Source organism: Atractosteus spatula, chromosome 21 (assembly GCF_055471065.1).
Source record: "Atractosteus spatula isolate fAtrSpa1 chromosome 21, fAtrSpa1.hap1, whole genome shotgun sequence".
NCBI lineage: Eukaryota > Metazoa > Chordata > Actinopteri > Semionotiformes > Lepisosteidae > Atractosteus > Atractosteus spatula.
This window is the reverse complement of record NC_142726.1, coordinates 1977888-1991218: the sequence shown is the minus strand read 5'-3', so window position 1 is coordinate 1991218 and position 13331 is coordinate 1977888. Positions and strand designations below refer to the sequence as shown.

At 49.6% G+C, this 13331-nt stretch overlaps 1 protein-coding gene across 1 annotated transcript in view; it reads left to right on the top strand.

Moving 5' to 3' along the window:
* Positions 1-11417, top strand: part of ankrd27 (ankyrin repeat domain 27 (VPS9 domain)) — a 46097-nt gene extending 34680 nt beyond the window's left edge. The window contains exons 20-29 of the mRNA XM_088938844.1: positions 245-364; positions 1291-1335; positions 3460-3585; positions 3782-3979; positions 4355-4474; positions 5123-5296; positions 6885-6984; positions 7162-7240; positions 8700-8769; positions 9521-11417. Of these exons, the coding sequence (XP_088794970.1) occupies positions 245-364; positions 1291-1335; positions 3460-3585; positions 3782-3979; positions 4355-4474; positions 5123-5296; positions 6885-6984; positions 7162-7240; positions 8700-8769; positions 9521-9874 (1386 nt within the window). The 3' untranslated portion in view covers positions 9875-11417. The remainder of the gene's footprint in view (positions 1-244; positions 365-1290; positions 1336-3459; positions 3586-3781; positions 3980-4354; positions 4475-5122; positions 5297-6884; positions 6985-7161; positions 7241-8699; positions 8770-9520) is intronic.
* Positions 11418-13331: the final 1914 nt, after the last annotated feature.

Below are 13331 nucleotides of genomic sequence, written 5' to 3'. Positions count from 1 at the left end.
GTGACAGCTGTAATATCCTCATGGAAGAGACACGAGGTGCTTTGCTGGGTAGTAAACCTCAAATGAACTAGCGCCCCCTCCAGGGCCAGTTTTGTATTGTCTGCTTATAGCTCAGTCTAAGATCTGGCGTCCCTGGAGGTTCATGGCTGCCCTGTTGCACCAGAGAGCGGGGTCGAGGCGCAGTTGGCACAGGGGTGGCTGTGGGGCGCTGTGTCAGTGTAAGGCTGTCCTATTCTCCCCGCAGTCTCCCAGGAGGTCCCCCCAGCCCTCCGCAGAGCCCGCCAGCCCCCACTCCTCGATCTCCAGCGCCTCTTCCCTCAGCACGGACATCAAGCCCGACGGCGACAGGGGGGCGCTCAAAGAGGTGAGCCGGCCTCCGCCCTCGCAGCGGCCGCGCTGGCCCAAGGTGGTGGTCAGTCTTTAACCGCTTCGCTGCTTAAATCGCACTCTGTGCTGGGAAACGTTCCTTCAAATAATTAATCCATTACCTGCAGCCATTTTACGAGCAGCTTCATCCAATCAGTTGTGGGGAAACCGGAGTCACACCCTGGACAGGACACCAGTCCATCTCACTTACAGGGACAGTTTGTCTAGAAGCCCGTTAACCTACCAATATGTGTTTGGACTGTGGGAGGAAAGTAGAGCACCCGCAGGAAATCTACACGAACACGGGGAGAACACGCAGACTCCACAGAGACGGCTCCCCTGGTCTGGAATCGAAGCCAGGGCCCCAGCACTGCGAGGCAGCAATGCAGACCACTGCACCAGCCCTGGGAACTTATGCAGTACTAAATAGCGATATAGAAAATATCTTGTGGTTATATGGGAATCTCCAGGGCTTGTTCCTGTGGGGTCAGTCGAACAGGACTGGTGCTGAGCTCGACAGGATCTGTTGGCGATGGAGAACGGAGATGCTTTCATGTCGGCATCTCCGGAGTCCGAGCGGGAGCTCGGGGGAGGCTGGCCAGCTGGTCGGAAGCGGAGTCCGCTGCCCTGTGCGTGCTGAAGGAGGTCTGGCTTCCGGACCACGCTGGCAGCACAGACACGTAGAGCAGTTCAAATATTAATGAAACATCTGCTGGGTGTGAGGGGCCTGCTTGGTGTTTGCACACGAAGCAGCAGCCTGCGAGACCTTCTCTGCGCCGCGGGACCAGCGCAGCCTGGCTGGCCGGGGGGTCTCGCCTTCTGGCCCCTCTGGAACCGGGGAGCAGCGTCTTGCCAGGCCGATCAGGGCCTCGGGACCAGCACAGTAACGGAAGCCGTCATGCCTTGTCTTTTCCTCCTCCTCAGGTGGAGAAGCTGCTGCGCGCGGTGGCGGATGGCGATGTGGAGATGGTAAGCCTTCCGAACGTGTGGGAGCTGTGCCTTGTGCTCTGTTTCGGATCAGTCTGGAACTCTGCTTGTCACTTGGCAGAGAGGTCGCGTGACTACCATTTGGTGTTGCCCAAACACTGTTAAGTGGTGCCCTAAAGTTTTTGAAAGCATAACAGATGTAGCCAGCAGCCATATCACCCTGCAGCTCACCGGGGCTCAGCAGGTGTGAGCCTGGTCAGTACCTGAATGGGAGACTCCTGGGAGAGCTAGGGTTTCTGCTGGAAGAGGTATTAGTGGCCCAGTAAGTGCCATGAAGTTTCTTGAAACTGTCTGCTCATACACTGCCCACCAAAACATGACGCATCACAATGCCAGACGTCTATCGGTTGTGTGCGATTGGAGAAATAGTGCAAGGTTGGAATGTTTCCCCAGCCCAGGTTGCGGCGATCGCTGCCCCGTGCTCTGAAAGAGATCAGTCATCAGTCTGAGCCCCGGGAAAAGCTGCTTATGAGAGACGCAAGGCAGGCCCTCCCATCCACAGTTCCCTGCAGAGATCCAGAGCTGCACCGCCTGCAGAGCAGGGCAGGGCCCCGTTTACATCACTGGTGCCCATCCCGGCCAAATTTAAAATAAGCCTCTTCTGCTGTGTTATGAGCTTTCCAGGCTAAACTAAGATAATCTAAATGGAGCCAGGGCATCTGGTTTCACCAGGCTTAGCCCTAATCCCATCACCCCTGAGCCACTGTGAGAGATGGGAAGTGGGAAAATGCCTCACAGCCTCCACTTGCAGGCCGTGTGCATGTGGGCCTGGCAGATGCCCACAGTCACGTTGTTCTGAGACTAGTCTCTCTACACATTTCACAGCTGTTTTATTCAGATTCCCCAAATGTGGTAAGTGATAAGCTTGCCTAATGCTGCCTAAAGTTGATGTGGCTGTGGAGGGCAGGGAGTTAGAACACAAGACTCTTCTTCGATCAATGGTGCTTTATTGAACAAAGGATCCAGGGATAAGCGATAAGCGATCGGTGCTTTCAGAACAGGTTGGGAGGGAGTGTGGGCATGCTTCAGTAGGAAGGTGGCGCTCCTCACACCACAGAGGACTTCTGCTCTCCCCGCTGACTCTGAGAGGAAGGGAGAGCAACACAGGAAACAAATATAACAAGCTTTTTGTTTACTCTGGAGTTAAAGATGTCATTTTGTAAACCACTTCATCCATGATGTCTGAACTGTATTTTACTCGGAGTGAACATTCTACAGACGTAGTCCATTGTAAATAACTCCGAGGAAGCCATTGGGATTTCTGTGAGAACTGCCTGTGTGTATATAGGCAGATCTGGGACACATTCTTCCTGGCAGTGGGGGATTGTGGAGCTGAACTCGAGCGAGGATGAGTTACCCCTCTGTCACTGGCTTCAAACCAACGCCAGGACAGAAGGAGTGGGGATGTTGGAGGAGGGCTTCTCTGACCTTTCCTCATGCCATTACCTGTCTACAAAGCCGGCGTCGCTGCCTTCAGGAGATCTCGGAAAATCCCCTTTAATGGGCTTGAGCTTGGATTTGGAGAGGGAGGGAGAAGCGAGCCGAGATTAGGCAGCGGGAAGTCGTTTATAATTTACAGCATTGTCATTCACTGTCCTGGCTCCGCTGGGCTTCCAACAGCAGGCTCCCAGCTTTAATTAGGCTGCGGCGGGTGGCACAGGCGGCCGGAGGGGCCGCTGTCACGCGGCTCTGCCAGGGATGCCCAGCTCGGGGCCCCTCTGCTGTGGACCAGGCCGCTTTCTCTGCCTGCCCCCGCCTTCTGAGATACACCCCACCTAGGCTCTTGGATGTTGTCTTAAACTCTCACTCCATAGCCGTTTGTGCCGTACCATGTTTTGCAAGTTACAGGCTTATACCCCCCAGGCAGCACTGGGCTTGTAATGTTCTTAGAAGAAAATCTACAAAGCCAGTCGTGGATAAAATGCATGCAGTCCTGCTTCATAAGATGAGTAAATTAGCTGAGGTTTATAGAACCTGCAGTGCAGTGGGAGTAACACTTTCCCCCATCGTTTGTTTTTCTTGCGGGGTGCTGTGTCGTTGTTGTTGTTGTGTACAGTAGGGATGGGGTGGGGAGCTCTTCCAGCTCAGGCGTGCGCTGTCCCGTAGGTGCGATACCTGCTGGAATGGCTGGATGAGGAGCCCGACGATGAGGAGGAAGGGCCGAGACCGCTGCTGGAGTCCGAGTTCTGCCACCCGCTCTGCCAGTGCACCAAGTGTGCGCCCACACAGAAGGTCAGTCCTGTACAGGCCTGAGCTCGGTACAGCAGCACAGCTGCTTACCCGTGGTGTGTGCCAAGTGCGTCCAGGCAGACTTCCTCATTTATCTCCCCTTCTGCAAGTGTGCTTTACCTTCCGTGCGTGCATGCGTGCGTGCGTGCGTGCGTGTGTGCGTGCCCTGACCACGCGTCTCCTCTTGTTGTGTGCACAGAAGCTGTCCTGCCTGCAGGTGAGCGGCCTGGGCGTGAACAGCAGTAACCAGGACGGCTTTACTCCGCTGCACGTGGCCGCTCTGCACGGGCACGCCCCTCTGGTGTCCCTGCTCACGCGCCGCGGCGCCAACATCAACGCCAGGAATGGGCAGAGTGCCACCCCGTTGCACCTCGCCTGCCAGAACAGCCACCTACAGGTGCCCATGCCCGTGCCCGTCTCTCCTACTGCCCTGGGGGAACAGGGCGCGCTGACACTCCTTCACTGCATCCCGAGAGGCTGGAGAGAAGCTCGGCGGCCCAGCTAGCGCTAAGAATTTGCTGTTCAGATTTCTCTTTTCTGCAGTGATAACTATAGTTTAATAAACCTTTGCGCTGCGTTTGGACAGTCTGATCTCATGGTCAGTAATGAGAGAGTGTAGTTAGTGGCGTTAAACTTAAAAACCGAGGTTTAAACACTTTGCTCACACTGTTGTGATGTGGTCTGAAGGGGTAGTGCTCGGAGCTACACTGAAGGTTTTTTTCTGAGTCGTCTATGTAATGCTGTACAGTGACTCAGGTTGCGTCCGTGACAGGTGGTGACAGTTCTGCTCGAGTGCAATGCCAAAGTGAACAGGAAAGACCATTTTGGAAATACCCCACTGATCCACGCCTGCCTGCGAGGACACCTGGACACGGCCACAACCTTACTGCAGGTGCTTAACCCCTGAACTGGCGGTTTCATCATTGACAGTGTACTCCCGGGGGAAAAGGGACGTGCGTGTATGTGTATCTGTCATTCCTACTGTACATTTATATACTGTATCCATCCATTTTTAAACCGCTTCTTCCAGTCCAGAGTTATGGGAGAGCTGGTGCAAGCAATGGGTGGGAGGCAGGATACACCCTGGACAGGACACCAGTTCATCAGATGACTGAGACACACAAACACGCTCACACTTACACACCAGTGCCAGTTTTTCCAGAAGCCAATAAAACCCACCAGCATGTCTTTAGACTAGACTGTGGGAGGGAACCAGAGCACCTGGAGGAAACCCACACAAACACACTAAAATCACCCGAGGAACTGAGAGACAGTAATGCTAACCACTGCACCACAGTGCCATCCACATGTATATGTACATGTACATAGAAACATAAACATGTACAGCGGTTATGAAAGGTACAAAAGGAAAAGGCTTTAAAAAATTAGAATGAGGAAGAGTCCTAATAATGTAAAAGTGGTACTTACACTAAAGTATGTCACCGAAGTGTTTGCAGTGTGCACAGTGGCACCAGTGCACGTCTCTGCAGCTGTGCCACGAGAGATTGGAGCACCAGTCTGACTGCTCTGTGCCCTGCAGAGTGGGGCCTCCGTGAACCTGGCCAATAACCAAGGCAACACAGCCCTGCACGAAGCAGTGAGAGGGGGACACCAGGCCCTGGTGGAGCTGCTGCTCCAGTATGGGGCGTCCGTCCATCTGAGGAACAAGCGTCAGAGGACGCCCCTCGACTGTACCCTGGACGCGGGGGGCAAGGTAGGTACCCCAGGAGCTCACTCTGTTTCTCTCAGCGGTCTGGAAATTTTTACTAATGCCGAACAATGTCTGTCTTCTCTGATTCAGGTTCCTTCCTGTGAAAAGCAGGCCTATATCTCCCATAGTCCAGTGAACCGTGGGAAGCATAGTCTTCCTGTGTAGATCTTTCCGTAATTCAGGGAATACTCTTTCTGAAACTGTACGGCAAATATTCTTTCTGCAAATGAACAACAGGCTGAAATGTCTTGTCCTGGAGAGTTCTTCAGGGATCCAGTGCCTAATACCCAGTTTGTCTGCCTCTCTTTCTCGCAGGCCCCCTTCTTAGTCTCCATGCTTAGCAGGAGAGCAGTGGAGGTAAACCCCAGCTCAACACGCAGTGATCTCGTGTTGGTGCATGTTAGAATCTTCTCTTGCCACTCTCTGAACTGTTTGGGTTGTTAACAATACTGTCACGCTTATTTACGATTCTGAATGCAGTGTTGAGTTGCAGGATGTTGAGATGCAGGGCTCAGTAAGTGCGGTGATTGCATTTGCCATTAATCAGAAGAGGTGTGTTTTCAAGACTGTAGTGCTCGCTGTCCGTTTCATTTCCAATTAGCAAAGCAACGTGCACTTCAAATTGTTACCTTGGTGTTTACTCTTGATTTTCATTTATGCTGTGGTGCTATATTGGAGGCAATCAAGTAGCTTTGAAATGAATGTTGTTAGAATGTTAACTTTTACATTTGTAGGATTCACCTTTTTGATCTAGCAACCTTTGCCCTGAAGATCCACAATTTTTCTGGAATAACCATTCCCCGTTTTTTTAATGAGCCTGTCGGATCAGAACTGCAGCACTTGCCCCATGTTCGAGCCTCACTGATACTCTTTGTGATTATTGCTGATATCTTTGGGGTTTCCTGCAAAACAAGTCTTGCAGTAAGATATGTCATCTTTGCTTTAATCCCACACTGGTGACCTGTAACCATTGCCACTAAATGATCAAATTTATGATGCAGTTTTAAATGTAGCCCTGAGAGAAAGCTTTGTCGTTGTGTAATTGCACAAAAATATTTTTTCCCTTATGAAATTAGTATATAGAAAAAAGCAGTGTTCCATTTTAAGGTGATTAAATGATCATTATGTAAAATTGCATTCCAGGCTGTTTGGGAATTGCTTTTTTCATACCCATTTCACTGACTGCTTAGAAGCCACCTGCGTCTTTGTTTTAATTAAGAATGTCACCAAGGAAAAGCGAATCCCAAGCCTTTCCACTCAGCCCTTACTCGTCTTTCTGGATTGCTGCAGACGTTTTTCCAGCGGACACTTTAAATCAGACGCGAATCTGCCCGGGGTCTGTCTGCAGGCTGGATGTAGCAGGAGCACCTGTGAGAGCAGATACAGTACTTCAGAAGCACCATTAGTCTCGGCAGGCTGAGAGGGGAGAGAAGACAAGGCCCCACACCTCCATCAGGCCCCTCTTTTTCTCTTTTCTGTCCATTTCGTCATCTCCTCTCCTTCTTCCTGCCATCTGTGGGCTCAGGCTTGCTAGGCTAAACTCTGAGGAAGTGCCGTCTCACTTTAAAACTCTCGAGTGTCTTTGTCGCAGAACTCCGAGATTGCGAAGATCCTTCAGAAAGCGTCTGGTCATTCCCCAGAAGAGACTGCTGCAACCCTGCCAGTCCTTCCCAGAGCCCACCTGGGCAAGAGTGAGTGAACTGTTGTCTTTTTTCTAAGGAAACTCTTGCACCCTCTCTGCAAAGCCCAGTCTGGTCCAGGGGGCGTCAGCTGCCCGTGCTGAGCTGCACTGTCCCCTGGAGGCCAGTGGCCACTGCAGGGAAACACAGCTCTGTAGCCCTTGTGTCTCACACTCTCTTGTGTTGCAGCGGTGTCGTTAGTGAAGCAGCTCAGAGCCCTGGACGAGCCCCATAGCGGAGAGCTGGAAGTGGTTCAGTTGCTGCACAGGTACTTGTGGGTGGGGGGGCAGGGAGGGGCGGTGTGGGCACAGGCACTGGGTGGGTAGATGTAGCAGTCATGGGCAAGTACCTGGCTAGAGAGGGATATGAGAAGTAAAAATCCACATCTAGCCAAAATTATATTTTTATCGTTTTTGGGGGAAGGATTTTTTTTCTCAAGCTTGCTCGTGTTGTTAAAAAGAACTCACCTGCAGAGGATACAAATCTAGAGAGAATGGAAACGTGATAGCACCAACATACACAACATAACGTCAGAGCCTGAGGGTTTCTCCAGGGCTGCTTTTTGTTTCCTTTTCTCAAATGGCTTGAATTTCAGAGTTTTAAAGGGTTCAATAATCTGTTTACATCCATCCATTACATCCGCACAGTCACAATACATTTTCTCCACATACTGAAGGTTCTGTGAGGCTCATAAGTGCCCCCCTGTGGTGGTGACAGACAACACAGCACTGCGACACACCAGTCAAGTTCTTTTGATGCACAATTTAGTGTATCCCTGTGAGGGTCAGGACGAAGACAGACCAGCTTCATATAAAAACACACTCTCAAAAAAAAAAGCATAATTTTTTCGCTCCTCTGCTTACCCAGAGGATGTAAATTTAAAGGCACGTCGAACACCAGAAGTACTCTTGTTATTGGATTATTTTAGAACGGCTATCAATTTCATGATGGGTTTCAAGATTGAACTTTGGAACAATTCAGACTCTGATTAATCCCTGTAAAGCATGTCCTGAAAAATGCTCATTGAACCTTAATATGAGCTGTGCACCAGTGACAGGAGAGCACTGGTTTAGATGATGACGTCCAGCAGTACGGTCTTGTCTGTGTCTTGACAGGAACCCTACAGCACAGCGTAAGATGCCTCCGTCTCTAAATGTTTGATTGAATAAATACAGGAATTCACTTAAGTGATTTTAGACGAGTTGATAAGGAAAGTAATGATCCTTGGTTATAAAACAATCTCGGATTTCTGGTTTGCACAGGATGGGTTTACACCTTTATTTCCGTAATGAAGCATGTATGAAAGAGATTTGCTCATTTAAGGATTTTAATTATTTGCTGAACTGGGACATGGGTTATTGTAGACTTCAATTTGACAATTGAAGAGGCACCCCTGATTTCTGATTCCACGCCTTTCAGACATTAAACACAAGAAGAAGAAGATGGTAGTTTCTGTCTCTAGGCTGTTTAAGCAGCTGAGAGCTGGGGTGTCTCCAGTGTGAACAGCGGACTGTCCAGTCCTGGTCCTGGGACCTCCGCGCCATAGCTCTTCATGGCTTTACTGAGGAGGAAATTGGAGTCCTCAGAGATAATTACAGGCACTGGGGTCCTCCTTTCATCCTGAGATGCTTCCCGTGTAGCTGGGGAACCACTCCATCCACCCCTGGGGGGTCATCATGCCTTTTCACGATGTGATGCCAAGGTGCTGATGAGGTATTTTGTTTCAGACACCTGCAGTTGCGGAAGTCCGTGCCTCGGGACACGAGTGTGCCATCGTTTGACTCCAGCCAGTGTCAGGTACTGTGGGTAAACTTCTGCTGAACAGAGTTGGAGCGTGGAAATTGTTCTGCTGTCTGGTGCCCGCACACTTTCCTTTCAGTCCTTTTCAAATTCACATTCAACACTTCCAAATCGGCGCAGTACAGAATTGCACTTGGGGGAATTTGCCGGGGGTTTTAAAACTGTACAATCATCCGTTCTCTAACCATTTTAACCAGTAGTGTCGTGGGGGAGCAGGAGCTTATCCAGACAAGCAACAGGCACAAGGCAGGGTACACCCTGGACAGGACGCCAGTCCATTGCAGAGCACAGACAGACACAAACACTCACTCACACCAGGGCCAGGTTTCCCAGAAGCCTCTTAACATACCAGTGTGTTTTTGGACTGTAGGAGGAAACCGGAGCACCAGTAGGAATCCCAGTGAGCACGGGGAGAGCATACAGTCTCCAGACAGACAGGACCCAAGAACTAAACACAGGGCCCAGTGTTTCGGGGCAGCAGTGCTCACCACTGTGTCACCTGTCTCCAGCAAAACCAAACTAAAGCAAAACAGTTTTTGACCGTAAATGTTTTTAATTGAACAAAGGCGGTAGTGCAAGTTTTTACTTCTCTTTTCATCTGATCCAGGTATGTGTATTGTATAAAACGTTCATGTAAGTGCAGTGTATATTTCAGAGCGGGTGTGTGTGCTGGTGCCGTGAGCGCTGTGCGAACGGCCTGGCGCACTCGGCTGTGTGCGCGCGCTCAGCAGGCTGCCCTGCCTTGCAGGTGCCTGTCCAGAGGGCCGAGAGAGGCCGGCTGAAGCGTGCGGAGACCCTTTGCCCGAGTGGCTCCCTGACGCCGCCCCCTGACCAGACGGACCGTTCCCCAACAGCGCCGGACGTAACTCGCGCCAAGAGCCTGGGTCGGCGACACACAGTCGACATGGACCACGAGCGCAGCGCAGAGCGACCGCGGCCCGGCCTGCACGCTGACCTCTGTGACTCGGCCTCTGAGGTGAACGGCGACGCCGCAGCGGAGAGCGGGCAGGGAGCCCCCCCACAGCCCAGCGCCAGGCCCAGGAGTCAGCCGGCTAGAGCTGAGCCCCGAGAAATGGAGGAGCTGTCCTCAAAAGCACTATAAACCTGCCCCGCGCGGGCCGAGAGGCTGCGTTTCGCTCGCTGGCCGCTGCGGGTGGGAGGTCTCCAGGGCTCCAGCCCTGCGGCGAGGGCAGCGAGTGCGAGTTCAGCTGAAGAGTCCGGCTGCCGAGTTTTTCAGGACTGTTTGCAAAAAAAAAAGATGGACCCGCAAAAGACCTCTTGGGGAGACACCGACACACTTTAGCCGAGTTGTGGCAATAGTTGTTTTATTGACTTCTTTTAAAAAAGAGAAATCGTCTCATTTGAAGCACTTTTTTCTTCATCCTCTCAAGCCTCCATATAAAGGGAAGTGCACGTCTGACAGACTCAACCTGTTTGGTTGCTGTTTAGAATTATCTTCCACACGGTAGGAGCACCTGAGGGTCTGATGTCTGTGGTAGCTTAGGTCCACTGATCCATTTCAGAAACAAAGGCCGGAGTCTAGAGTCCCGATAGACTGACAGGAGTAATTACTGGTCCCTCCAACATCAGCTTTGGAATTGTAGACGAGGTGGGTTTTGATGAGGGTTTGCAGTACCTGTAGGCTCTGAAAAGACCCGACAACAAGGAATGATGTAACAAATCTGATCATCTTGGTTACTATGTAATGCAAATTATTATTTTACTATTTTTGTAAACTATTTTGTTTCCTTGAATGTGTAATAGAGCAAAAATGGACAGTTCAGAACAGTTGTCATCCTAATTTTGTGGTTCCGTGTTTCACTAATTGTTGGGTATTTTTTAAGGTTTCGGAGGAGAAGATGCAATAATAGAGGTGACGCTTTCTTTCGCTGTTTATGTGACGCCAAAGGAATTGAAAGCCAGGCGGGTGCTGTGAGTAACTGGCCTTGTGTTGGCGCACCCTGGGGAGATGGGGGTGTGACACTCGAAAACCAGGATCCGTTCTTCCTGTCCAGCTCGGCCCGTGTCCAGATCCAGCTCACACACCAGACAGGCAGCCCTGTCCAGTTCCCCAGCGGGGACGAGCAGCTGGCTCGGGCTAGGAGTGGTGGAGACAGGACATTAGAGCAGCACACCTTCTCTGAACGACCCCTTTTCTGTTCATCTCGCTGCTTGAGAACTGCGCGGCGAAGCACTTTTTCAAACAAGGTTTCACCACGACGTGTGTGTGCAGAGATTGATTGTTCTAAAATTAGGGTTTCACCGCGTGTGATGTAGGATTTTATCACGACTACCACTTCTTCAGTAGACCTCATTTTTAACAAGGGCAGCACGAGAAAGACCTGGGTGGTTTTGTTAGTTTCAGCTGTTGTTAAAAAGGAAGGAGCTATAGCCTTGATTTCACACGAGCGGTTTTATGGTGGTTCACGAATATACAGTAGTTTTGATCACCATGTTCTTGTGGTGTAACTGAAGGTATTCTTTCCAAATCTAAATCAGGATGGAGTTGTTTTTCTACAGTGTACTTTTGTTGTTGCTGTGTTTTGCTTTTGCAAACCTAATTTTCTAACGCGGTGAACGTGCCTTATTTAATTTGTGCCAAAATGTAATACACACAATAAAGTGATGAAGGAGTGTAACTGTAATCAGATACTGTACCAGTTTCTTCATACTTGAACTTAACTCACAAGCAGTTTAGTGGTAGGTGAACCTGGGCTCTTGTCTGCTTTCACATTATGACTGATTATCATCAGTCTCATAGAAGATCTTTACCTCTCTTACCTGCAGAAGGCTGTGTGTATTAGTCTTGTCAGACTCAGGCTGGAAGCTTTCTTGCACATTCTTTGTGCTCTGCTTCCTTCTTGTCCCGATAGAAATCGATTAAATGTGTTTAACTTTTGAAAAGATTGATTGGTAAATGCTGTGTGCACATTAATGCCATGTAAATGAGTAAAAAAGGTGAACCTGACTGGAAAGGCCATTATCTGCTCTCTGGTGTGGTGCTGGATCACCCCAGTCCAGACTGCCTGTATGGTAATCCTCCACATCAATGAGCCATCAAGGCTGTTGGTGCATAACATCTATACCAGGGCCAGACTTCCAGAGGGCCAGGTGTCTTCTTGCTTATTTCCCACCTGATTTGTCAATCAGTTAGCCCTAATTATCTTCTTACTTCCTAGACAACTATGGGAGGTTTCTTGTGGTCTTTTACTGTTGAAAAATCAATACATTTGCTTCACTCTGAAAGTGGTGGTTCAATTCCCTACCCCAGGGTCACAGTTACCTGCAAAACAGTTTGGAGTTACGGTAAATATTACGGTTAAAGCAGTTAATTAGAGCCACTATGTAGCCGAGAGGTCAGGTGTAACCAAACACCAGCAGACACTTGGCTCTCCGGGAGCTGTACGTGACACCTCTGCTCTGTGTCCTACAGCACATACCTAACAGACACACTGTGCCTTTGTCTCTTTACTGGGGCACAAGTAAGGACTGTGACAGGCAAGCAGAAGATCAAAACTGGAAAGAAAGTGGCTACAATTCCAGCATCCATCAAAGTATTTATTTAAATATACTGCTCTATAAGCAATTAACTGGCATCTGTGTTACACCTCTACAGACTGCTAATTACTAATTGTTCATTCAGTGCAGGATTACAGCTCCATTAGGTGAAATAGTGAAATAGTAGTGGATGGTCAGTTGGATGAGGTGGTTATTTTTATAACATTGAAAAGGGCACTGTGCTGTAATTAACGGGAAATGTCAAGGAATGCAGAGAGGTGTGACCGATCTACACAAGCTGCCCTCAAATAATTTGCCCTGTGTGGAATACTTTTTCAGCGGGTCAGGCCCATTAACCTATGTAAATAGACTTGCAATGGGTCAGCCCCAGAGCTGTAGCAGAGCTGAAGGACCATGAACACTGTATCGTGTCCCATTTATCCACGAGTTTAACAGTCCTCTGTATTGGGAAGCACATTAGGGGCAGGACCCTCAATTAACACTTCATCCTCTCTCCCCAAGATAAAGAACAGCCTCACACTCTAAAGTAACGAACTTAATTCTACAGGTCTCTTATGTAGATATGCTGGGTGTAGAAAGAAATTTAACACGCTATGCATGTATGTTTTAAGATCTGTCTAAAATGTTGGATGATGTGGAGTAACTGGTTTTGAGGCTATTTAGATGAACAGAATATGCATGACTCCCTGCAGTGCACTCAAGGTGGTGGTTTTGCATAAGCACTACAGGTGAAAGGACCCACCATCAGGTAAAGCCAAGCTTGTGAACCGGCCATCGCCTTCATAGCAAGGGTCTGTGGAACCAGCAGCTCTGCAGGACTTGCCAGCAGGCACAAGAAGTGATCTGTATGAGTGAAGCACAGTTTTCTACAGACCACACCGATGAACATCACTGGCACAGATATGTATCGTATTGTAATTGTAAAGTACTATATAGAACGTATAATATTACATTTTCTAACCATTTTATTCAATTCGGTGTCGGGGGCAGCCAGAGCCTATACTAGCAATGAACTGGCCTAAGGTAGGGTACACCCTGGG